The sequence below is a fragment of the Canis aureus genome, chromosome 19, assembly GCF_053574225.1.
Source record: "Canis aureus isolate CA01 chromosome 19, VMU_Caureus_v.1.0, whole genome shotgun sequence".
In the NCBI taxonomy this organism is placed as follows: Eukaryota; Metazoa; Chordata; class Mammalia; order Carnivora; family Canidae; genus Canis; species Canis aureus.
This window is the reverse complement of record NC_135629.1, coordinates 44,190,668-44,216,804: the sequence shown is the minus strand read 5'-3', so window position 1 is coordinate 44,216,804 and position 26,137 is coordinate 44,190,668. Positions and strand designations below refer to the sequence as shown.

The window sequence follows — 26,137 nt, the reverse complement described above, 5'->3', positions numbered from 1 at the left end:
CTGCAAAGATTATCATGAGTCTTTTGGCCCATCAATGCTGCTGATTTGACTTTCAGCTCAGTAAGAACTGTTAAAGAATTATCCATGACATTTGTTAAAACAGTGAGGGGCACTTTTCAAATAGACGTAGGGACCACTGCAATGGGGTTTTGCAGTAGGGGAGGGGTATTAGGCCCAGGTCTGGATATAAAATAAGGAAAAGTGGGAAATTATAGCCAAGGAGCAAGGTCTGAGGGGCCAGTGAGTGGGCTGAGATATAATCAAGGAAACTGGCCTCTGCTGGGATGGGAATCCAACATTTACCAAAAGACCCATATGCCAGGCACCATAAGAGGGTTGTTGTACTTAACAGTGACACCATCTCTGCAAGGCAGACGCTATTAATTATCATTGGAGGTAAAAAAAAAAAAAAGCAAGGTAGGTGGTCTGTCCAAGTTCACACAGCCAGTAAGTAATTAAACTGTGATTCTTTATTTTTTAAAAGATATTTTTTTTATTTGAGAGAGAGAGAGAGAGAGAGATAAAGGGACACAGAGGGAGTGGGAGAGGAAGAAGCAGACTCCCTAGGGCTCGGTCCCATGACCCTGAGATCATGATCTGAGCTGAAGGCAGATGCTTAAGCGATCGAGCCACCTAGGTGTCCCTAAACTATGATTCTTCCCTGGATCTGCCTCCCTCTTGAGCTTACTCATTTGGCATCACATCACTGAAGGTGTGTGCAAGATTCAGTTCCTGTCCTCAAGGAGCTTGCACTCTGGTAAAAATATCACCAGGGCACATTCCATGCCACTCCCTCCTGGCCTGAATGGGGTCAGTACTAGACAGGAGATCTCTTTCTTTCCCGTACAATCTTGGCATTTGCCAAGCACTTGTAGTGTGTGTAGGCCAGTTCTTTAAATTCAATAAAAATGACAAAAGCAATAGATCCTGTTTATTGAGTATTTACTCTGTAACTTGGCCAAACACTTTACATAATTTCATTTACAAATTTTTCATCCTCCCAGCAACCTAATAGGTGAGCACAACAATCCTCTTTTACAGGCAGAGCAACTGAGAATCAAGGAGGCTGAGGAAATTGCCCACAACCATTCATCTTGAGAGTGGTAGAGCTGAGCTAAAAGCCAGGCTGCCTCTGCCCAGAGCATGTGCTCTTGATAACTATGATGTCAGAAGAGCTGGGTCACTCCTTTTTGCTTTCCACATGCAGTTAGTTGTTTCACATCATTCACAGTAATTTTGTTCTATAAAGTCACCCGAGCTCTACATTAGCGAATATTGAAGCATTTCTTCTAAGGAAAATACAGGGTTAGGTTCCTGAAAGCCTCTGGTCATAAAGTTTTTGCCAGCTGATCCATTTCTTGTATGTGAGTTTCTGCTTACTGACACCTATTTAATATAGATTGTTGATTCATTAACGTTGAACTTACAGCCCAGAGCCCTGTAACTCATGCCTGAACAAAGATCATCTAACACACATTCTTTCCCCATAAGACACATCGCAGCTTTATTGTGCTTGGAACCGGGACTTCTGTGCTTTTCTTCAGATCCATTTTCAACCGTGAACTCACTAGCAGAAAGCACAAAAATATAAAAAAACATGGCATGTAATATCCTGGAAAAATACTCTGTTTATAGTATAAGAGCCAAAACAACGAGGTAGAGTGGCATCTTGTTAGGTCTCATGGGAACATGCATGGGATGGGGGGGTGGCACTCAAACTTTTCACTCCTCTGTGTATGTCTGTGAATGACCACAAAGGTGCCACAAGTATTGATTTTGGGGTTAACACAGATTTTAGAGAGTAGATGAATTCACAAATATGGAATCTGTGTACTTGCCAGTTTTAAAAGATTGCATTTAAAAGACATACACCGAGTACCCACCGTGTACTGTCCTTAGTGGTAGATAGATGACTAGGAAGTGGTAAAGAGGCCATTGCAACAGTGCAGGTGAGAGAGGAGGGTTGTATTAAGTGCCAGGCGACAGTGGAGGGCTGGGGAAAGCTATTTGAGAGCAGAGGTAACAAAACCTGGAGACGGTTTCCATGTGGAGGGAGGGAGAAGGGTGGGTGACGTCCCTGTCAGTTGGGTAGGCGGGTATAGCAGGATAACTTTTGTTGTGATGAACAGAAAACCCCAGTTGAACTGGCTTCAGCAACTAAGGGGCCTCCCCAGCTCCTGTGCATGGGAAGTTGAAAGGCGATTTAGCTTCAGGCAGGGCTTGATTGAGCAGATCCTTCTGTGGTACCAGGACCCACTTCTTCTGCATCCAGTCTTAGCAGGCTCTCCTAATGTGATTCTGGAATGTTTGAGGCAGCAACTAGCAGCCAAGAAAGAGAATCTTGGTTCTATTTTTTTTTAAGATTTATTTATTTATTTATGAGAGAGAGAGAGAGAGAGAGAGAGAGAGAAGCAGGCTCCATGCCAGGAGCCCAACGTGGGACTCAATCCCGGGACTCCAGGATCGCGCCCTGGGCCAAAGGCAGGCGCTAAACCACTGAGCCACCCAGGGATCCCCGAGAATCTTGGTTCTAATGTTCCCAGCAGAAGGCTTCTGTGCTTCCTTCTGAGAGCTCTGGCTTAGGTCAAGTGCCTGTCTGAACTGTCTCTGTGGTCAGGGGATGGAATGAGCAGATTGATTCAGCCAGACCTCTGACCTGGGGATGAAAGGTCAAGTCCACAAGACTAAATGGCTCAGATTTGGGGTACAGGGGTGGTTTCCTTCAGGGAAGTCTAGAAGCCCTGGTCAGGAAAGAGGGAAGAACAGGTGTTGCTGTGAAGCATAGATGATAAGTCTATCTACACCTTAAGTGATTTGATTATCAGGACTCAGGCATTTTTTTTAATCGTAAAACAATCCATATAGTAGTAAGAATCTTGGGTTTTGCTTTTGTCTCCATAATGGATAACTGAATGCCATTCCCAGAAGACCTGAATCAATGTCTGAAATGTGACAGCTCAGGGAAGAATTTACATGGCTGCCCCAGTGACTTATTTTTGGAAAGATCACAAAAGCATGGAAATAAGTGTCCGGTTGGAATTATTTATGACTTCGGCACTTCTAAGTCACTTCTAGTAAATTTGCCTTACCTTGTGAGGTAAGATAGAGGAATAGTCTTATTTTTACACTGAGGAAAAGAAATGGAGACTCCTAATTCTGGAAATTGCTGACACACAAGCTTTTATATTAGACAAAGAGAATGCAGAGCAAGTGGGAGGGGTAAGGAAATGAACAGAGAGTAGAGAAGGGAAGCCACCACACCCCTTCAAACCAAACACATGGTGATGGGCATTAATTTATTTATTACCAAAAAATCTTCTTGATTTTTTTCTGCATAGAAAGTCATGGAAGCTGAACTATCACGCTTCCTATGGCTACCGTAACAAATTACTACAAACTTGGTGGCTTGACCATCAGTGTCACTGGGTCTAAATCAAGTTGTCAGCACTCCCCTTGGGAGTTTTAGGAGAGGATCTGTTTTCTTCTCTTTCTTTTTTTATTAAAATATTCATGAAACACCATTTGAACCATTTTTAAGTGTATAGTTTAGTGGCATTAAGTATATTCATGTTGTTATGTAGCTACTTACCACCAACTGTCCCCCTGGACATTTTCATCTTCCCAAACTGAAACATTGTGCCTATTAAACAAATTAAATGTCTTCAAGGTTCATCCATGTTGTAGCATGTGTAAGAATTTGCTTCCTTTTCAAGGCTGAATAATATTCCATTATAGGTTAACATCATATTTTACTCCATCCACTCATGACTCAATGGACACTTGGGTTGCTTCCACCTTTTGGCTATTGTGAATAATGCCTCTATGAACATGAGTGTGCAAGTATCTCTTTAAGACTCTGCTTTCAACTCTTCAGGGTATCTCCCAGAAGTGGAGTTGCTGAATCATATGGGAGAATCTATATTCTTGTGTTTTATATCTTCCAGAGCTGACTTATTGCATTCCTTGGCTCAGGGTCCTTCATCTTCTAAACCAGAAGGGTATGGGGGCACCTGGGTGGCTCAGTGGTTGAGCATCTTTGGCTCAGGTCCTGGGATTGAGTCCCGCATCGGGCTCCTTGTGGGGAGCCTGCTTCTCCCTCTGCTTATGTCGCTGCCTCTCTCTCTGTGTCTCTCATGAATAAATCAGTAAAATCTTTTTTTCTTTTTTTTAATTTTTATTTATTTATGATAGTCACACAGAGAGAGAGAGAGAGAGAGGCAGAGACACAGGCAGAGGGAGAAACAGGCTCCATGCACTGGGAGCCCGATGTGGGATTCGATCCCAGGTCTCCAGGATCGCGCCCTGGGCCAAAGGCAGGCGCCAAACCACTGCGCCACCCAGGGATCCCAAAATCTTTTTTTTTTTAATAAATAAACCAAAAGGGTAGCATCTTGCTTTAGGAGTCACATTGCCTCTTCTGTCTCAAACTTCCCTCTGCCTCTCTCTTAGTAGGACAGATATAATGGAATGTAGGGCCCAGCAAGATAATCCAGGATAATCTTTTTAAAAAGATTTTATTTATTCATTCATGAGGAGACACAGACAGAGTCAGAGACACAGGCAGAGAGAGAAGCAGGCTCCATCCTGGGTCTCCAGGATCACGCCTTGGGCTGAAGGCGGTGCTAAACCGCTGAGCCACCTGGGCTGACCAATCCAGAATAATCTTATCTCAAGATTCCTAATTTCATCACATCTGCAAAGTCTCTTTTGCCATATAAGGTGACATTCCTAGGTTCCAGGGATGAGGACCTAGATATCTTTGGGAATCATTATTCAGCCTCCCACACAAGCTAATAGAAATTAGCAAATGAATACAGAAGCTTGTCATAAAAAGAAAGGCCCAGAGAACCACCCCATCCCGAGAGATCATCACAGGATATAGGGACATAGTTTTCTAGATTTCTTTCCACACATATACTAACAAATGTATTTCTTTTATCTCCTTTCCTTTTAAAAAAATAAAAAGTGGGGTAACTTTCTACATGGCCCAGCAACTTGTCTCTTTCATTCAATAATGCATCTTTGCAGCAAGCTTTTTAAGAGTGAAAGGGATTTACTTTCATGCTACTGTCTTCTTTGATGTAAAAATAGCAACTTTCCAGTAAAGCAAATGGCTTTTAGAAAAATTCTATTTGAAATAATCTCCTAGAAAAGTCAATGTTAACTTTAATTCTTAAGAGAGAAGAGAGATTTTGAACCAACATAAGGGTGGAGGCTACTTAGAGTTTAGTATTTTGGATAATTAGAGAAAGGGCGCTCTAGTTATAGATGGATAAAACATGACATACCTGAAGGCTAAATTACTTTAAGTGTAGCATGTTAATATGAGAGTCACTGCATCCATGGTGTCAGTTTTAATTAAGCATCTAAGGGCACCTGGATGCTCAGTGGGTTGAGCGTCTGCCTTTGGTTATGATCTCAGGGTCCTGGGATAGAGCCCTACATCGGACTCCCTGCTTAGTGGGGAGTCTGCTGCTCTCTCTCTGGCTCCCCCTGCTTGTGCTCTGTGTTTGTGTGTGTGTGTGTGTGTGTCAAAAAATATATAAAAATCTTTCAAAAAATTAATCAAGCATCTAGTTTCAGGGGTGGAGAGATCAGAAGACTTGGATTGGAATCCTGGCCTTTCCATCAACTGGCTGTATGACTTTAGGCAAGCTGTATCTAATCTCTGGGCCTCAATGTCCTAATCTTTGAAGTGGGAGGGTTGCAGCGGTAGCTGCCCCAGATCCTCGTGACCTTCCCTTCTGCAATTTGGGAAGGGCACTATTCTAGCAGGCTACAGGTCCGGTGGCAAATCACAAACCTTCCATTAACTTGTTTATGACCTTGAACTTGACAAGTCAGTTCTGTAGGGCCTCGGTTTATTCATCTGTAAAAGGAGCAGGCTGGTCTAGAGTGTTCTCAAGATCCTTTCTAACATTCACATCCTAAGACAGTGAATCTCAAACTTCCATGTGCCTGAAAATCCCCTGGGGATCTTGTTAAAATGGAGAGCTTGATTCAGCAGATTACAGTGTGACTTGAGATTCAACATTTCTAGTAAGTTTTCAGGTGAGGCTGATGGGAGTCTGGAGACCCCACCCTTTGAACAGCCAAGTATTTAGATTTCCCACTGTCCGGAAACTTGGTTAAAGACTTGGAAACGGGCAAAAAAATTCCTGTGTGTCCCTTGGGTGGAGTGCTGGTCTGGTACTTATCTGGTGCTAGCGGTGTATGCACCTTTCCTTATCTTCCATTGTTCAGCATTGTAAGAGTAGAAGTTAAAATGTAGAATATGTATAGTAGTGGACTGACTTGTTTTATAGAAGTACAACTGATGTCAACAATGGAAAAAGATGGCTCTCAAACATTACTTTTTCTTGTCCTTTAGGATCATCAACCAGTTTTGCATAATTACCAAGTTCATTTCAGTATTCCTGATTGCCCACAGATAGTTCTTCAAAATCTCCTTTAAACAGGCTTATTGGGCACCTGGGTGGCTCAGTGGTTGAGCATCTGCCTTCCTGCTCAGGTTGTGATCCAGGGTCCTGGGATTGAGTCCCTGATCCAGCTCCCTACAGGGAGCCTGCTTCTCCCTCTGCCTACGTCTCTGCCTCACTCTGTGTGTCTCTCATGAATAAATAAAATCTTAAAAATAAAATAAACAGGCTTTACCTTTTTAAAAATCATATGCCACTGGTCCTTTACAATTTGTTCGTTGATTCCTTCATTTGTAGCAAGAAACACTAGTGGGGTCAGGTGAGGGGTTGGGTTGTGGGTACATAAACTCCTCCAGGAAAGTGGTTGGTCAGGAATCCTGCTTTCCTGACTCCCAGCCCACTTCCAGGTGAGAAAAGTACACTTTATCCCAAATCACGGCCAGGTAATTCCCTTCACAGGGCTATAAAAATCACAGAATATGATGGAAGAAGATCCTGAACCATCATTAAGGACCCAGAGGTCACAAGACCTACCCAAGGCCAGCAGGCAGTTGTAGGTAAGCTAGGATGCAAATCCTTTTTTTTTTTTTTTAGGATTTTTTTAATAATAAATTTATTTTTTATTGGTGTTCAATTTGCCAACATACAGAATAACACCCAGTGCTCATCTGGTCAAGTGCCCCCCTCAGTGCCCGTCACCCATTCACCCCCACCCCCCGCCCTCCTCCCCTTCCACCACCCCTAGTTCGTTTCCCAGAGTTAGGAGTCTTTATGTTCTGTCTCCCTTTCTGATATTTCCCACACATTCCTTCTCCCTTCCCTTATATTCCCTTTCACTATTATTTATATTCCCCAGATGAATGAGAACATATAATGTTTGTCCTTCTCCGATTGACTTACTTCACTCAGCATAATACCCTCCAGTTCCATACAGTCGAAGCAAATGGTGGGTATTTGTCGTTTCTAATGGCTGAGGAATATTTCATTGTATACATAAACCACATCTTCTTTATCCATTCATCTTTCGATGGACACCGAGGCTCCTTCCACAGTTTGGCTATTGTGGACATTGCTGCTAGAAACATCGGGGTGCAGGTGTCCCGGCGTTTCATTGCATCTGAATCTTTGGGGTAAATCCCCAACAGTGCAATTGCTGGGTCGTAGGGCAGGTCTATTTTTAACTCTTTGAGGAACCTCCACACAGTTTTCCAGGGTGGCTGCACCAGTTCACATTCCCACCAACAGTGTAAGAGGGTTCCCTTTTCTCCGTAGGATGCGAATCCTGACATCAAGACACTCCCAGTGCTCTTTACGCCACCTGCCATCTAGTTTATTCCGGGGCCACCAAACTGGTGTCTTTCACTTGTCTGCAGCAACTGGAATAATCGGACCTGCAAGTAATGGTTTCGGTGACGTCAGAAACCCGGTAGAGGGGCAGCCCGGGTGGCGCAGCGGTTTCGCGCCGCCTTCAGCGCAGGGTGTGATCCTGGAGACTCGGGATCCAGTCCCGCATCGGGCTCCCTGCATGGAGCCTGCTTCTCCCTCTGCCTGTGTCTCTGCCTCTCTCTCTCTCTCTGTCTATCATGAATAAATAAAAATGTTTTTAAAATCTAAAAAATAAAATAAAAGAAAAAAGAAAAGAAAGACACCCGGCAGAGGACTGGGCCGAAGGGCGGGGCTTGCGGCCGGGAGGCGGGGCCCGGGAACGGGGGGCGGAGCCTAGGGCCGCCGCGCAGATGCCCCGCCCACAAGCTGCCGGGCGTCCGCCTCCCGGGCCCCGCCCCCGCCTGTCTGTGTTTGCGCCGGCCGCTACCGATAAAGTTGTTGTTCTGCCAACATGGCGGCGCCCACAGTGACTGTCCGGGCCGTGTTCCCTTAAAAGTGGAACCAGAGGCGTGAGGAGCCGCAGGCCAGGGCCTGTGAGCAGGTAAACCCCGGCCCAAGGCTCAGAGGGACGAGGGACTTCTGGAGGGGAGGCCTCTGCCCCGGCATCTGGAGGCTCCGACTGGCCGAGGGCAGGAAGGGGAGGCGCGGGCTGGGTTAGGTGGCCCCGGAGCCGGGCGTTTCTGACCTAGGAAGCCCCTGAGCCCCGGGTCTTCAGACTCCTGCAGCCACGGGCCCTGAGGATAGCTCTGGGCTCTCCCGTCCCCAGGAGAATGCACCTGGTCACGTAGTTGTGTGCTTAAGTTCCCCTGCCCTAGTTCATCCCCGGATCTTTGCTTCCCTGGGCCGGGGGTCGGACCGTCCAGGGCATCTCCGTGCCCCGAGGTCATTGCCGCCGCGTAGGAAGGCTCGGGAGCCCTCAGAGATGACGTGGGGCCACCTCCTCATCGTCCAAAGACGACCCACGGTTCCCGACTGGAAATCATTGTCTGAGGCGCCACAGGGGATTTAGTCCTTGCAAAAGCCAAAATCTGTATTTTTTGTCACAAAATCTGTTTTCTTTAAGATGCACCTTCCCCGGCCCCTTGCACATTTTCTGGTGGGCGCACGCAAATGCCCTCTCGTTCCTTCTTCCGTGTGTTCAGTCTGTTCGTCCGTCTCCTGCTCTTCCGGTAGGTTTCTCGGCCCATATAGGATTGTCATTTCTGCCCTGTTCTTAGGCCTGTCCCGTCCTGACCACGAGCCACTGCCTCCATCGTTATCAGAAAGCTTAACCTTAAGCCCCAAGAGAAGGTGAGATCAGGACTACTCTGAAGTGCAGTAGTGAGGATTGATGCTTTGGAAGGATGTGGGAGAAAAGACCGGATTCCAAGCATCTAGGCAAGAAAGTGGATGAGACAGAGATAAGGAAGAAAAGGGCCGAGTTGATCCTAAATACAAGACCCGAGCCACACCTTTCACATCGATGGAATGGGCATAATTCTCTAATAAAACGGCTGCATCTGTTGCCAGGAAGAGGCTGGGCCCCTCAGGGCTTTGGTGGTGGAGTGGCCAAGAGCAGGGCCTGGAAAGCAAAGAAAGAGAACAGCACTGAGCATCAGGAAGTTCCTGTCAAGGCAAATTGAACAAGCCTTTTAGAATTTCTAAAAGAAAGTGGGTTTTATTCAACGCCAAGTTAGGACAGCTGCTGGGGTACAGAATCTTCACAAAGAAGACAGTGCTCCTGTGAAGGAACATTTGGTGTGGGGTTATATAAGCTCCAGGGAAGGAACATTTGGTGTAGGGTTGTATACATTTTTTTTTTTTTTTTACATAAAAAGTTGCAAATCATTAGACAAAGGATGTTTCAGAAAGTTGCAGACCTTAGTTTATGCTTCTAGTATATGCAGGACTGTATGACTTTAATCTTATGGGAACCAGGGAGGTTTTCCCATTTTTAAAAATCTTTATGTTTGGAATGCTCCTTTTTGTATTGTTTCATAAACGAAGCAGATATACAACGTGTGCTGACACAGAAAGAGAGCCCATACTTTGCCAAATCATTTTGACCCTGGTAAGTGTGTTAAAGTGTAGCTTCCCTGGGAGCCCAGGAGCAGGGCCCACAAACATTAAAGTTGAAAATTTTTCTTTATTTTATCAGTATCATACTATATGCTGTGTCCCCCTGAGTCTTGAGGATCCCTTAACTTTGGGCGTGAATTTTTCTTGAAGATTCTTGACATGTTACCACATTGCTCCCCAGAGAGGTGGAATCCGTTTATATTCTCACCAGCAGTGTGTAAACATGCCCATTTTTCACTTAACAGATTTTTGCTGATCTGTCAAGCAAAATATTTCATTGTTGTTTTAATTTGCATTTTTTGATCAGTTCTTAAGTTGATGTTTTTCATATGTTTCTTAGACATTTGTATTTCTGTTTCCATTTTTCCTTTGCCCATTTTTTAAATTGGATTTTTAATGTTTCTCTCTCTCTTTTTTTTCTTTTTAAAGATTTTATTTATTTATTCATGGAGAGGGAGACCAAGAGAGAGACAGGGAGATGAGGTAGAGGGAGAAGCAGGCCCCATGCAGGGAGCCTGACATAGGACTCGATCCTGGGACTCCAGGATCACGCCCTGGGCTGAAGGCTGGTGCTAAACCGCTTGAGCCACCCAGGCATCCCCAACGTTTGTCTTTTCATATGTTTCTTTTCATATGTCTCTTTTTCAACGTTTCTCTGTTCATATGTTTCTTTATAGGGTAGGATAATCTTTTGTTATTGCAGTTTTGGCAAAGATTTTGTCTCAGCTTATTGCTTACTTCCTCATTTTGTTCATGGTGTTTTTGTTATACTGACACATCTTCAGAGTCAAATTTATTAATGGTTTGTGAACTCCTCTGTTGCTTTATGCTCAGGACAGAACATCCTGCACCTTGGAAAAATATATTAAATACTTATATTTTTGTCTTGTTTTATGATACTTAAAAAAATTCTTTAATCTGTATGGGATTTACACTGGCTTATGGTTTAGGATGAGGGTCTAATTTAAATTTTTTCCCGTTCATTAAATAATATATCACTTTCTAATCTACTTGTGCTTTTTTCTTTATGAACTTTAAGTTCTTTAAATGCCCAGATCAGTTTCATCTATACCACTGGTTTATGTAAAGGAGAGGTTGTCAGTGAGCCATGTATTATGTAAGCATATTTAGAAAGCTTATTCTCATTGGTAGATAGTCTTGTATGTGTTGTTTACAATTAGTATATAATATGAGGATGTTACAGAGACATTTAGAATTTTCAGTGAAAGAATGACCTCCCTTCATATTGCTCATATTGGTGATCTGTCTGCACTCTGGGTTTTCATGTGTCACAATGGCCAACAAGCAATGAAAGCAAAAACTTGTGAGACTGTGGCTCAGGTTAATTTGTTTTTATGTTTTTTTGTGTCCCATTGTTTCTGTTGGGGAGAATAGTCCCGAACCTTCTCCTATGTGTTCTTAGGGAATGAAGTTCAGGAGAGAAATGGCAGGCATCTCTGTGTGCTCCTTGCTAATTGGGCAGTCTTTGGCTTGTAAAAATAGGAAAATGCTGACTTAGCCAAGGAACCATGAAATCCATGACTCCCGTGGATAGTTCTAATTATGTAGAAACCCAACCCTTAAAAAATAAATACAATTGCCTCAAGTGTACAAAGTGTCTATATATCAGGTTGGTCATATGGACTTGCTGTTATTCAACCATTTCTATATAGTTAACCTTGATATCTATAGTCACATCTACACACTTTAGAATAGCCTAGCCCAGTGGATATGGAGGTTTTCAGGTTTTTGTTTGTTTGTTTGTTTTGTTTGTTTTTTTTTGTCTGTTTCCACCCCCAAAGAGGCAAAAGGTGTTAAATACAGTGAGACTTGGTATATCAAGATCTTTGGCAGACCATCTTGTAAAATGCCAACACTGTGATGCCATTTTATGTGGGTGTGAAACCCACTTGTGCAAGCCTATGATAAACTCTCTTGGCAACATCTGTGACCCAGGACCTGTGTGAAAACAGGCCAAACACTAGTAGCTATGGAAAAATTTTTGGGAGAATCAAACAATTAACACCAGCTTAAAGTGCACGTTCTTCCTTTAGTTCTCTCTTGGTTTTATATCTGTTTTTTTACTGTAGCACTTCTCACGTGGTCTTGTATAAGAAGGCAGAAAGATTAGGCTATTTAGTCATAAGTCTTAAATATTTGATGACCTGTCCCCTCAGCCTTTTAGAAAAACATGAAACTGCTTCCACGAGGTCATTTTTGGAATTCACCTTTGGAGAAAGCCAGTGAAACATTCAAGTTGAGTCTTGAATGGCTGCTGGATGTCCTGGTGGACCCCAACCTATGGGTTGTATTCTAAAAACACCATGGCACTCACCACTATTATACACGTATATTTATTTGTTTGTATTCTTACCTGCTTTTCTTTACTAATGTATAAGTACCACAAAAGAAGAGACTTTATGTTCTCTGCTGTATCTCCACTGCCTAGAACAGTGTGTGGACCTAGTGGCACTCAATACATATTTGGTGAATAATGAATGAAGAACTAAATGAATAAGCAGTCTTATAAATAATAGTTATTTCTTGGCTCAGTTTATGAGTACATGGAACTTACAATATGTATGAAAAATGCAAGTAATTTCTCCAAGTCTCTGCACCTCTGGAAGGCAACATCTGAGCCCCAAGCCAAGCCAACTTGTGGTTGGAACTCCTGAAGCCTGGATGATGGGACGAGAAGTGTGCTGGACAGACCCTGGCCTGGTCTTCAGGAAAGGGAGACTGGGAGCCTGTGGCAGGGGCTGGCCCAGCTGGCAGTCTCCATTTGCTCCTGTAGGAGTTTTGTATCTTTGGCATCTGGAAACACTGACTGCCTTTATATTTTCCATTAAAAAGTTTGTGTTTTGTTCAGTTGATGTTCTCCTATGTTATTTTCAGGAAAGGAAGTCATCAAAAATAAGAGAGCATGTGCATGTTCAGGAGACACCAGACTATGTGGAACAGGAGGACAAACTAGTGAGAGGGTTCTCTGGGCAGCTCCTAAGTGTGCTCTCTGCTCTCTTTATCAAGGCCTTCCACCTTTCTGCACAATGGCTTCTGCCTGCCGGAGACTGGGTTTTTACATCTCTTTTCTGAAAAACCAGCTAGATGGTGGACTAGCTATCATCAGTGTTGGAAGGAGAGTGATTCCGGGATGTGCCAGAGGTATTTACAGTGCCACGGGAGAGTGGACGAAGGAGTACACGCTGCAGACAAGAAAGGATGTTGAGAAATGGTGGCATCAACGAATCAAAGAACAGGCCTCCAAAATTTCCGAAGCTGATGTGAGTATTCTGAGGGCTGAAGTTATCATTTGAAAAGTAAATCAGCCCACTCCATCCTCCTATTGAAAAAGGCCTTCAAAAGATCCCCACTGCCTTAAGTAGGACATAAAAACTCCTTACACTGGCCTGCAAAGCCCCCTGCAGTCTGTTCCCTGCCTCCCCACTCGTGGGCACCTCGCTGGCTTTCCTTCAGCCACAGGGGTCTCCTGGTTGTTCCTCCCACATCCCAGGCCCGGTACTACCCCAGGGCTTTGGATGTGCCATTCCCTCTGCCCGGGTGGCTCTTCCCCAGGTGTTCTCTTGGCACCCTCTTTTACCTCCTCCAGTCCTCTGATGTCACCTCCAAGAGGCCCCCAACCCCCCCTGGTAAACTGCTCTCGTGCCACACACACACACACACAAAAGGGGGTAGAAAAGAGGGGCTAAGGACTTGGACTCCGGGGCCCTATTGCCCAAGGTCAATTAAGTTAAGTGAGTGACCTTGAACCAAGTGGTGGAATCTGTGCTTCAATTTTCTTATCTCCTATAGACCGTGCTAATAATAGTACCCACCTGCTGCCTCAGATGCTTGTGAGTGATTGAATGAGATCAGACAAAGACAGTGCTTAGGGTTTCAGCGTGGTGCATATCCACAGGATCCATGCAGACAGTGCCACACTGGGCATGCTGGAGCTGCATTTACTGGAGAGACTCATCAGGGCTGGAGCCGTAGCAGGGGTTGGGTCCTTCATGGTGCATTGCATGGTGGGGCAGCGCACCAGGATCAGGCAGGGTCAGACGTGAAGCTCCAGGAATGACACCTGGACCCCTCACCTGTGGAGCTTTTAATATTCTGCATATTTTGAGAAGTGCCTGCCTCTCCCCTGGCCATAGACTGTGACCTCCAACCTGGTTCTGCCATCTCAGCATCAAGGTTTGGGACGTGCCAGCCCTTCCCTGGTGTGATCTGGGGCTGGGATCCAGGCTTACAGTGGCAGCTGTATGAGTTAGTGAGTCCTTGACTTCAGCTCTGGATGCATTGGTATTCCCCTTGAATAATTATCTTAAGTATTTTGTTGTACTCCATTTCCGTGGGGTGCCATATTGGAGCAGCGCTCCTTCTCTAGGAGTCCAGCCTGTCGGGGATAGTCTTGGGTATGGTAACCCTTACCTTTTGATACTGGTCAAATTAACAAATGGGAGATGTCATGTGTTACATGAAATGTTGACTCTGATCAGAGCCAAGCACTATAAGATGGTTTACTCTCAAGTTCTGACCATCCTTTTGTAATAGTTACCAAATAATATAGACTTTCTACATTTAACATAACATTAAAGAGATTCAGCCAGAGGCAAGCAGTTGAGTAAATATAACTGCACGAGACTGCTTTTCCCTAGACTTGCCTTTTCCCATCTCCTGATTCTCGTTCTTTTCAGACTCCTGCCTTCTAGGAGATTGATCACTGTGCAGAGTGCTGAGGGCAGTTATTTGTGTTAAAGTGAAGAGGATGGTTTTGGGAATTGGTTAGAAAGAAAATCTGGTATTGAGAGAGGTATAGTGGATAACAAGTGGAATGATAAAAAGGAAGGTTTGAATAGGATGCATGATTGTACATTGAAAGCCTGACGTCTGCCTCAGCAGGACATGAAAAGCCTTCATGTCAACACAACCAGACTCATATAACTAAACGTATTTTGGAAACAAACTAGGGAGCAGTTGAATTCTGAACAAGGAGAGTAAAATTAGCATTTCTTTTTGTCTTTTTTCTTCTTAGTTTAGATTATAATTTAGTGGCTGCCACACATTTTAAAGTTGTAGCTTACTGATTTTTGTGGGATTTCATTCTTAAGTAATTGTTTTTGGTTTTTTCTTAATTTAAATGGATCACAGGGTGCCTGGTAGGTGGCTCAGTCATAAATGAGCCTCTGGTCCTTGGCTTTGGCTCAAGTCATGATCTCAGGGTCATGGGATGATGCCCTGCCTCAGGCTCTACGCTCAGTGTGGAGTCTGCTTGGGATTCTCTCTCCCTCTCCCACTGTCCCTGCCCCCTGTTCGCACACATGTGCATGCACTCTCTAAATAAATAAATTCTTTTAAAAAATTAAATGGATCAAAATAAACTGTGTATCAATAATTGGAGAAGTAGCTAGAGGGATGTGGAGAGTGATCTGCTGGTGGCACCCCCTCTGGGTCTGCACTGGGGAATGATAAGGTGGAGAGGGGGCGATATGCCCAGTCTGGGGCCGGGCCAGTACTATGGGCTTGGCCTCAAGACCTCAGCCTGATTGTGGCACCTCTTTGATCCTCAGATTTCTTTGCATTGTTTTTCTCACAGAATTGTTTTGAGAACCAAGTGAGAAAATGTGGCTGAACACATTTTACTCACTGAAATGTTACATAAATCAAAGATACAAGAGGATAAAAATGTGTGGTATCTTTGTGAGGGACTATGAATACAAGTGGATGTCAGTGGATTTCGAAGCATTTAGAATGGACCTCACTCTGCTAGTAAAGATATTTAAAATCCATCCAGGGACAGCCCCGGTGGCTCAGCGGTTTAGTGCTATCTTCAGCCCGGGGTGTGATCCGAGAGACCCGGGATCGAGTCCCACGCCAGGCTCCATGTGTGGAGCCTGCTTCTCCCTCTGCCTGTGTCTCTGCCTCTCTGTGTGTGTGTGTGTCTCTCATGAGTGAATAAATGAAATCTTTAAAAAAAAAAAAAAACTTTATAAATAAATTTATTTACATAAATAAATAAATAAATAAATGCATCCAGATGAATTTCTAGGAGTTGAATGTCCTGCCGTTATCATCATTATGAAAATAAGTTCCATTTAATGAGCATTTTACAGTATGTCAGGTCCTATCTTTCTATTACCTCATTTAACCCTGAAATAACCCTGGGGAATTTTTGAGAGATGAGAAAACAGAGTCTCAGTGGGAGGTTTGGTAATTTATTGGGATACCTGCCTACCACCTTTTGTTGCCTCACCGTTGATTTACAGTTTCTGAGCCCATAAAGGCAAAGGAATTTGCCCAGTGTTTCACAGTTAGTAACAACGCTAGGGCCAGAGCTGGGACTCTGGGCTCCTTCTCTCTGCCCGTTCCAGCCTCCACCACAGCTCTGGGACATGATCTACAAAGAGGCAAAAGTTATCTTTTCTCCTGACATCAGAAGCTGGCAAAAATAATAGGTCCCACTTATAAAAACCATCCCCTTCCCATCACTTGCAATCTTAATTTCTTTTAAAGGCTTACATTCTTACACTTTTATATAATTACGAGAATTTCCCCTTCAGTCAGATTCCTGCTCTGTTTTACCACAAACAACCATAATTCCTTCTTGCCATCCCCAGAGGATAAAACTCATTTCATTATCACGGAGGAAAATGATTTAATTCACATAGAAAAGCAAAAGGCAGGGACATGAGGGAAGCTGAATACCTCTTCTGCAATAAACAAAAATAGTCATGAATGTGAAAGACTTCTGCTAAGCAGTGCTTTTCTGCATATCTTCTATAAGCTCCATTTTGGAGTTTGGCTTAGTTAGTACGTAATGAATCACTCAATTGTACTATAAATTAAATCTGTTGGACAGACCTGAAGAAAAGAGGTAGTCAGGAAGAGACTGTATATGGAAAATGTTTGGGGTAAGATCAGTTATTAAATAAACATAATATAGAAAGATAAATCACTATAACAGAAAGAAGGTAATAAAAGAAAAATGGGCTAAATGTCAAAACTTAAAATGAAAACCCAGAAATGGTTTATATCAAGGATTTTATTGATTTTTTTTTTTCCCAGATCCTAAAGACCTCTGTGTAATAGCTGTTTTCCCACATCCCCTAAAAATGCCCCAAGAAAAGGCAATAGAGGGATCCCTGGGTGGCGCAGCGGTTTGGCGCCTGCCTTTGGCCCAGGGCGCGATCCTGGAGACCCGGGATCGAATCCCACATCGGGCTCCCTGCATGGAGCCTGCTTCTCCCTCTGCCTGTGTCTCTGCCTCTCTCTCTCTCTCTGTGAGACTATCATAAATAAAAAAAAAATAAAAATAAAAATAAAAAAGAAAAGGCAATAGACCTAATCCATTGTGAGGAGTGAGGAGTGAGGTTCCAATGGTTTGGACAGTTTGCTCCAGATTCTGCACTGAGTGACAGAGTAAAGTCTTGCCCCTTCTTTGAGGGACTGGTTTCCAAGCTGAGAGGATTATATGTCACTTTCCTTCTTAAAGACAGCAAGTCCTGAGTCCCCATTGCCTCCACACCTCAGGGACTGTCTGTCTCCTGAGGTTTTCCTAAGGATCATGGATCTGCAATTTCTGATAAAAGTGTGTGACCAGCGTGCTGCTTTCCATCCATTTATGTAAATCAATTGCACTTGTCACTCCAGCATTATGCGATTTTCTCGTTTGTGTGTTTGCCAGAGTCCTCTGTATTCTCTTTTCCCTTTCTTTCCTTCTGGTAGCTTGACTTACCTCTTGGTAATTTTGGGTTGGGCAGTACAGAGAAAATTCTAGTTTGTTTTGCCCCATATTAGTAGCCCAGTTAAAGGTTTGTTTAACTTCTTTGCTGCAGGAAGTTTAAAGCAAAGGGTCAAATGAGACTTGGAAAGAATCTGATTTCTGGTTTCTTCTGCTTCCCTGATTCTAGTTGGCTGTGTCAATGATCAGTCGTGCAAATACTTAGCAAAAAATATACCACCCCCCTGTACACGAAAGAAGGGTCACGAATATTCTGTTCTGCCTTTGTTTTCATTCCTTTTGGAGAAGCAAAACCTGCAAGTACTCTAGCAGGGCTACAGGAAGGAAGGAAGGACAGAAAGAGAAAAACAGGAGGCAGAAATAAATAAATGAGTGGTAATATCAGAAGGTGCTGACCCTCAGAGACCCAACAAAGCAATTACCTCTTCCTTTCTTCTGAGAGCCCTGCCATGAGAGCATTTAAGGCTGGGTAGCGGGAATGCACCTGTCCCCTGGACAGGATTTGTGTAGCTGGGGAAAATGCCCTTAGGTCCTAAGTACTCTGTGGAGGCTGGGTATTAAACTCCTGCTGGGGGTGGGGGTGAGATGGAATGAGGTAGGGGGGGATGGAGAGGGAGATAATTAAACATAGCCTTGGCCCTTGAATCACAGACCCCTAATTAGCAATCAATTAAATATTACCATGATTCCTTTGGAGGCTTATCCCCTCGGGCAGTGTATAAGCCCAAAGTCAGCAATCTCAGAAGGACTCCCCGCCCTGTGTTCATTCCATTTGGACACACATACTGTTTTTCTGTTTCTCCTGGTGCAGCTGTGTCTTTGGCAGCTGGGAGGTTCTCTAACCCTGGCAGGAGGCTGTCTGTAGATCACCCCTGGGAAACAACAACCTTCTTGCCTCGTTGGCTATGATTTTTCTCATTACTTTCCCCTTTCAACTTTGTCAAAAGATAAGCTCACAATACAGCAGAGAAAGCCAGGGCCCTAAGTGGGGCCTCAGGATCCTGGTCAACTTGTTAAATCCGGGTCTGAATACAGCTACAGGGGATTTAGGAAGGGGCTCCATTTTTAGAGGTGTCACATCTGTGTAATTCAACTATTGTGTCTTTGAATTATATGGATGTATGCATTAGAGCTTCATTTGGAAAAGCATCTAGTTCTTTAAGGCCTAGATAGAAACTGTCTTAAAAGGGAAGCTTTGAAAAGAGGGGGGAAAAGGATTAAAAATATATATATGGGTAATTAGCACTTTGAGGCATTATTTTGGACATTCTTTAGCTTAAACAAGGGCTTTGAAGTTTGGTTTTTGATGTTTTTGTCAGTTTATGGGAGCAGCTTTTTTTTTTTTAAAGGAAACTTTTAAAAAATGTTAAACTTTTAAAAAATAGTGCCAAAATTTTATGTACATATAGGTCTCAGTCAATGCTGGGGAAATAAATGCTCATTGTCATTCTTTGTCATTCTTTCCCAGAAATCAAAGCCCAAGTTTTACGTGCTTTCCATGTTCCCTTATCCTTCTGGCAAGTTGCACATGGGCCATGTGCGTGTGTACACCATCAGTGACACCATTGCACGATTCCAGAAGATGAGAGGGATGCAGGTAAGGAAAGACACCTGCTGGAACACCCGTTCCCCCCCCGCTCTGTCCCACTCAGGGTGGCAAGGATGTTGTAACGTGGTCAAGAAAAATGAAGAGAACCAACTTTAGTTAAAATCAGGACAGCTTGGAAGATAAACATGAAAAGCCTAGTGTGTCCTTGTACAAGTTAAAAGACCTGATAAAGCACTTGGATTAATGGATTAATGGAGCCGTGTGTTTGGTGTTGTGCTAGGGATGGAGGTAGGCCAGGGTGGGGTTAAATGGAGCTACAGATGTTGGTAACACAGGCCGTCTTCCCAGGTGAAGTTCACATGGTCTGGTAGGGGTGAAACATAATAGATAGTCACTGGGTAGGGGAGTGAGTCCAATACTACAAATAGGGATCAAGTGCTGTGAGGAGGGGGAGGTGAGGCCACAAGAGACTTTTCTCTGTCTTTTTGATATTTTCTATCTTCTTTAATGAGCAAGGATTATTTGAGAAAGGAAAAATAAAAATTTTTATAAGAAAAAAAAATCTGGGGTGTAACAACTATGGGGCATTTGGGAAAGGTTCCACTAAAGGGAATTTCTGACCTGGGTTTTGAAGGACAGATGAAATTTACCAGAACAGGAAGAGAAAGCCCCTTCCTTGGCTGTTGTGAGTCCGTCCCCTTCACCACATTTCAGTTACCCCAAAGCTTGCTCTTTACTCTTTAGCAGTGTATCATCTGTAAAACGGGGCGGGAATGGTCACAATACCTTCTTTACTTACAGAGAGGTGAGATAGAGGAGGGCAGTTGAGAGCAGAGACCATTGAAGCAGATGGCCAGGACTTGAATGCCAGCTCTTCACATTTACTAGCTATGTGACATTCCCTCATCTATAAAATGGGGATAAAACCATACCTGACCATTGGCCTGTGATAAAGATCAAAGAGAATGGCTATGAAGCATTTAACACGTACCTGGCACCTAGTACATAACGAGTAAATATTAGCGATCACCAGCGGCTGGCTGGAGCATGTTCACAGCAGCTCCTGAGAGCCCACTGTGCACATCTCTCTCCAGCTCTGTGTTGATCAGTCACCTCAGTAGCTTGAAATCACAACCACAGTGGGAGTATTTACTGGACATCATCCATGGACATCAGCAAAATGCTACAACTCTGGGTTTTTTCCTCCAGGGAGGTATCTGTTAAACATTTCCTGGCTCTCCCACTGGCTGTTGCTGTGATTAACCTGCCGGGTCCTATACAAATGACATCTGCCACCTCGTAGTTCATTCTAAAGATTTTTTCTTAGAGAACTAGGTGCATCTGTTGTCACAATTGGTTTGAAAATTTGTGCTGCACTGACATTGGCAAGAAGTATTCCTAAAAAGGAAGGCAAGTTATAATGGCTCTTTGTCACTTGAAGAGTTAATAACTTTATACTACCAAATGTGGAGATTTGTGTTCTACTTTAATAGTCAAAGGTATTTGTCTTCCTGGTTTATGTCAGATATTATTTCCCCCAGACATTGTTTTCCATCACTGCTGCTATGTTTATTAGAAAGAGACGGTGCAGAGTGAATTGGCTCTTTGCCTGAAGTATAATTCTTTGTCTTACTGTGATTCTTCAACTGGATTTATCTTGTTGTTTTTTACTTACACCAACTTATTTTGGACAATTAGTGAGTATAGGCAAATTGCCGAAGATCAGGCTTTTATAGCAAAATTGTACATTTATGAAAGGGTGCAGGTGGTTGAGGGGGTGTAGGTGGGATTCCAATTGCCTTGGATGGGATGAGATGTTCCAGAGGAAGCTCAAGGAAGAGCTCCAGGCCCAGAGCTATTCAGGCCCAAGAGACAAAATGGAGACCCCTATAGTAACTGAAGCCTAAGGTCAGGCTGGACCTAACAGGTGGAAAACCTAGATTTGAACAACAGTCTGCCACCTTCTTGCTGAGGGACCCTGTACAAGTCATTTCATGGCTATGAATCCCCACTTTCCTCATCTTTATTTTTTTTTTAATTTTATTTATTTATTTATTTATTTATTTATTTATTTATTTATTTATTTATTTATGATAGTCTAACAGAGAGAGAGAGAGAGAGAGGTAGAGACACAGGCAGAGACACAGGCAGAGGGAGAAGCAGGCTCCATGCACCGGGAGCCCGATGTGGGATTCGATCCCGGGTCTCCAGGATCGCGCCCTGGGGCAAAGGCAGGCGCCAAACCGCTGCGCCACCCAGGGATCCCTCATCTTTAAAATAGGGAAAACAGTAATTCTTGCCTCATGGGATTGTTGTGTGAGTTAAATGAGATAGTACATGTGTCTGGCAAAATAATAATCCCTTAATAAGTGATAGCTGCAATTATTATTTACATTGATTTGATTTATTTTGGAGGTCAGCCACCACCACTTAATAAATGAACCTTGCTCTCTTCACCCTGGTGCATGCCGCATAGAGTTACCTCCTCAGAAGCAGCTTAACTATAAAACATTGCCTACAATTTGTATTACCCATCCTATGACTTGGTGGGTGCCTAAAGCTATTCTTTGTTATTTAGTTTACAGTGACTGAGTTTGTGTGATTAATAGGCACCTAGGGTTTGCCTTGTTTCTAAGTTTCAGTACTGTTTAAAATGATAAACTATCTTTTTTGGGGTATCCTCCAGGTTCTGCTGAAATTAATTTCTAGTTAATTTTCATAAGCCATACTTAAGTCAGATCATTTCATCTATAACTCCCAAATTTGGTGAAATCTTGTCCAGCTATTTTTTAAGTGATACGGTAAGAGAGAAACAAACCTCAGTGTAATTGTCAACAATATGAGCGCCTATTGAGTTTGCTGCTGTTGTTTTTTTTCTTTTTCTTGTCTTTTTTTTTTTTTTTAATTAGGTTAAGTATTTTTTTTAAGGTTTTTATTTATTTATTCATGAGAGATACAGAGAGAGAGGCAGAGACACAGGCAGAGGGAGAAGCAGGCTCCATGCAGGGAGCCCGATGTGGGACTCAATCCCGGGTCTCCAGGATCATGCCTGGGCTGAAGGCAGGCACCAAACCGCTGAGCCACCCAGGGATCCCTGTTTTGTTTTGTTTTTTTTATTTTTAAATGTTATTTATTTGACAGAGAGAGAGAGAGCAAGCACAGGTAGGCAGAGAAGCAAGCAAAGGGAGAGGGAGAAGTAGGCTCCCTCCTGAGCAGAGAGCCTGATGCAGTACTCAGCCCCAGGACTCAGGGATCATGACCTGAGCTGAAGGCAGACACTAAACTGACTGAGCTACCCAAGTGCCCCGTTTGTTTTAAAATCCATTCCCAATGTCAGGACTGGTCCCTGAGATGGAGCAGGATTGGATTCAAGTCAAGTTCAATGTTTCTCACTCTAGGAAGAAAGGAATGTCTAACTTGGAATAATAACAGAGTCTAATGTGTATTATTCATTCAATAAATAATAGCTGAGTATCAGCTTTGTTCTGAACACTGGGATTTCTATTGTATTAAATATAAATATCAGAGTTTTAGTATCAAAATCAGTCAATAGGCCAAAGAAAAATTCAGCAAGCTTTGCCTTTTTCTAGAACCTGTTAATTTGTTGATTGGTTTGCTTTACTCTTGAGTAGAAATACATGAAATAACTCTTAAGTCACACGAAGAACAGCATGGGAAATAAAAAGTGGAGTGACCCATGAGGCGGTTCTGCTCTCTTCAAGGCTACCAGTGACCTCCCTGGATGTGCCTCTGTCCTTGTCTTTCCCAACCTCAGCAACATGAAATATGGTAGACTGTTTTCTTCTCCTTAAAACACCCTGACCTCATGGAGACCCTGTTCTCCAGGTGCTTCTGTATTTTGGCTTCTCCCTCCCAGGTTACTCCACAGACTTTTCCTAGTCCACTCCTATCTTTGCATTCTCTTTATCAGGTTGAAAAAGTTACTCTTTATTCTTACTTTGCTGAGAGTTTTTCTTATGAATCGGGGTTGATTTTTGTGAAATAACCTTTCTGTATCTATTGAGATGAAGTTAAGTTTTTATCTTTTATTCTGTTAATGGGATGTGTTCTGTTGATTGATTCTTTAAAAAATTTTAAATCAGCCTTGTGTTCCTGGGACCAATTCTATTTGGTCATAATATATTTTTTTAATGCATAGATTGTTGTATACAATTTGTTAATCTCCCCATGTGTGTGAGAGATACTGCTCTGAAATTTTCTTTTCTTAAATGTCTTTGTCTGGTTTTGCCATCAGGGGGATACTGGCCTCATAAAACAAACTAGAAGGTGTTCCCTTCTTCTTATTTTCTGAAAGTGTTGTGTATTATTGATGTTATTCTTTCTTATTGTCTAATACCGTTCACCAGGGATAGTGATGCCATTTTCTTTGTGGGAAGTTTTAAAATGACAGATTCTATCTCCTTAATGCTGTAGGGCTATTTAGATCTTCTGTTTTCTTCTGTGTCAATTTTAAGTTGTGTTTTTCAAGGAATTTCTCTACCTTACCTCCAGTTCTGTTCTGCTCTGCCTTCCCTAATTTTTATTTTTCCTTTGTTCACTTTTCCTGGGTAATCTCATTTATCCCCTTTAGTTTAAACAGGATACTGAAAAAAAAATATGGAACATTTCCAACAGAGAATTTCAGAGAGCATTATCACAGATACCCAAATCCATGTCCTGATAGAAGATGCCAGCATGTAATCCTGTTAGCCTCAGTGCTTCTGTTTCTTTTTTTCCTTTTTTATGTTGTGGATACAGTTGTTCCTCTCCACAATTGGATTCCAATCCGTGAAGTCAAAGTAACTACTATTCAGGAGTTAGTGTATATATCCTTTGCCTTCGGGATCCCTGGGTGGCGCAGCGGTTTGGCGCCTGCCTTTAGCCCAGGGCGCGATCCTGGAGACCGGGGATCGAATCCCACATCGGGCCCCCGGTGCATGGAGCCTGCTTCTCCCTCTGCCTGTGTCTCTGCCTCTCTCTCTCTCTCTCTCTGTGATTATCATAAATAAATAAAAATTAAAAAATAATCATAATAAATAAAAAAAATAAAAATAAATATCCTTTGCCTTCATGCTTTCACTGTTATCTATTGTTTAGGGATACATACACACTTATATGCAGTAATGTGTTTTTAATTTTATATAAAAGATCTTAATTTAATATTCTGCATATTTTTTCACTCAGTATTTTGTATCAAGGATTATCCTATGTCTCTATAGTTATTCCATCCATTATAAGTGCTGCACAATTATGACAATAGTTAATTATCCATTTTCACATGGATAGAGTTTTAGGTTGTTTCGTATTTTTACTCCAGATGAACGTCCTTGTACCTGACTAGTTAGCCTGTCGGAGAAGTGGCATTACTGGGTCATAGAGTGTACATAGCTCAGCATTATTTTAAATCTTTCTAAATTCCTTTCCAAACTGTTGAGACCAATTATTACTCCCACCAGCAATGAATGACGTTTGTAACTGCCCTACATCCTTGATAACACTTAGTAAGGTTAGACTTTTTAGTCTGTGCTAATTTGTCATATGGGAAATAGCATCTAATTGTGTTTTTAATTTACATTTTCCTGAGTACTATCCTAGTGAAGCTGAGATATTTTCATATGTTTATTGCCTATTTAATTTTCCTTTTCTCTGTTTGCCTTGCTCATATTATTTGCCAAGTTCCTCTTTGGTTGTTTATATTTTTCATGTTGCTCTGTAGAATTCTTTATATCGTCTGGATTATTCACTCTGTGTTGGTTAAATGCAATGCAAATGTCTTCTCCCGGTCTCTGGTTTGTTTTTGTATGTTGTGAACCCAGCCAGACCACAGATTGTAATTTGGGTTTGAGAACGGGTGAGAATGATGATTTGGGAAGTTCAAGATTGCTTGTACTGGGCAGCCCCGGTGGCGCAGTGGTTTAGCGCCGCCTGCAGCCTGGGGTGTGATCTTGGAGACCCGGGATCGAGTCCCACATCGGGCTTCCTGCATGGAGCCTGCTTCTCCCTCTGTCTGTGTCTCTGCCTCTCTCTTCGCTCTCTCTGAATGAATGAATAAATAAATCTTTAAAAAAAAAAAAAAAAGATTGCTTGTACTTTGGTTTCCTCCTATAATGGTAAACAAGTTGTACAAAGGAGAGAAATGAGAAAAGAGTGCAACTGGATCATTATGGCCCTCCATCCTCCATGCTGTCATTCCTTTATGGAGATAGGCCTAAAAGCCATGACAATCACAGCTTTCCTGGGAAAAGCTGACATCACAAACAGCTGACCAGGCCATGGATATGCATGCCGATACAGAGTTTATAAGTGGAGAGTTAGGTGATTTGGGGGTGATGAATTGATCAGAAATAGGGGCTTTAGTCAATGCCAATGATAAGTCCTGCCCAGCCCACCTCACAGATTTGTGGCAAGGTTCTTATGAGGCAGTGAGAAAAACTGTAATGCAATTTCCCGTGTAACCCAACTGATAGTAGCAAAAATAAGGTAGTCCTGACGTTTGGATGGTTAAGCAGGGGCCTCTTGGAGCCAGAGATCAGTTATTCTCTCTCAAGAGTCAGAAAAGACTGCCCTGCCAATTGGCTTCTTCTTAAACTCAACAGTGTCTGATGACGTATTTAAAGCTTAGCATATATGGTGATTTTGTTGTGTTTTTGTATGTTGTATGCACAGGGGATTTGAAAATAAAATGACCCACCTGGCTGGTCTTCTTGGCACCCTCTGGATCAAAAGCAGGGTGATGACAGCATCAAGGTGCCCAGTCCCTCTCCCAGGGTTGGGCTTGGACTCATTTGTCTCAGGCCAGAAGCCTCCGCACACTGCCCAAGTCAGGTTTTCTGCTTGAGCCTTTTTGCTAGTCACTGTGGAGGAGGAAGTAATTGAGGCTCTGTGTCTTGCTGCTGCATGATCATAATGTGATTACCCCCAAATATCAGGAAGCGGAGGGAGTTCTTAGCAAGTGAATGATAACAAATGTTTCATCAATTTTCA

The 26,137-nt window shown here is 42.9% G+C and overlaps 1 protein-coding gene and 1 long non-coding RNA gene across 9 annotated transcripts in view; one reads left to right on the top strand and one right to left on the bottom strand.

The window, feature by feature from the left end:
• Positions 1-26,137, top strand: part of LARS2 (leucyl-tRNA synthetase 2, mitochondrial) — a 188,978-nt gene that overhangs the window by 26,197 nt on the left and 136,644 nt on the right. For 5 of the 8 annotated variants that reach the window (XM_077859191.1, XM_077859192.1, XM_077859187.1 and 2 more), the window contains exons 1-3: positions 8,191-8,346; positions 12,891-13,144; positions 19,073-19,201. In XM_077859191.1, the coding sequence (XP_077715317.1) occupies positions 12,911-13,144; positions 19,073-19,201 (363 nt within the window). In that variant the 5' untranslated portion in view covers positions 8,191-8,346; positions 12,891-12,910. Of the gene's footprint in view, positions 1-6,904; positions 6,977-8,190; positions 8,347-12,890; positions 13,145-19,072; positions 19,202-26,137 lie in introns of those variants that run through there. The other 3 variants (XM_077859189.1, XM_077859188.1, XM_077859193.1) reach the window with 3 other exon arrangements.
• On the bottom strand, positions 7,311-18,127 carry LOC144290203 (uncharacterized). The gene is made up of 3 exons (XR_013357990.1): positions 18,027-18,127; positions 9,257-9,366; positions 7,311-9,077 (listed from the first exon to the last, which is right to left on the bottom strand). It is a non-coding gene; the product is annotated as an uncharacterized LOC144290203 (long non-coding RNA).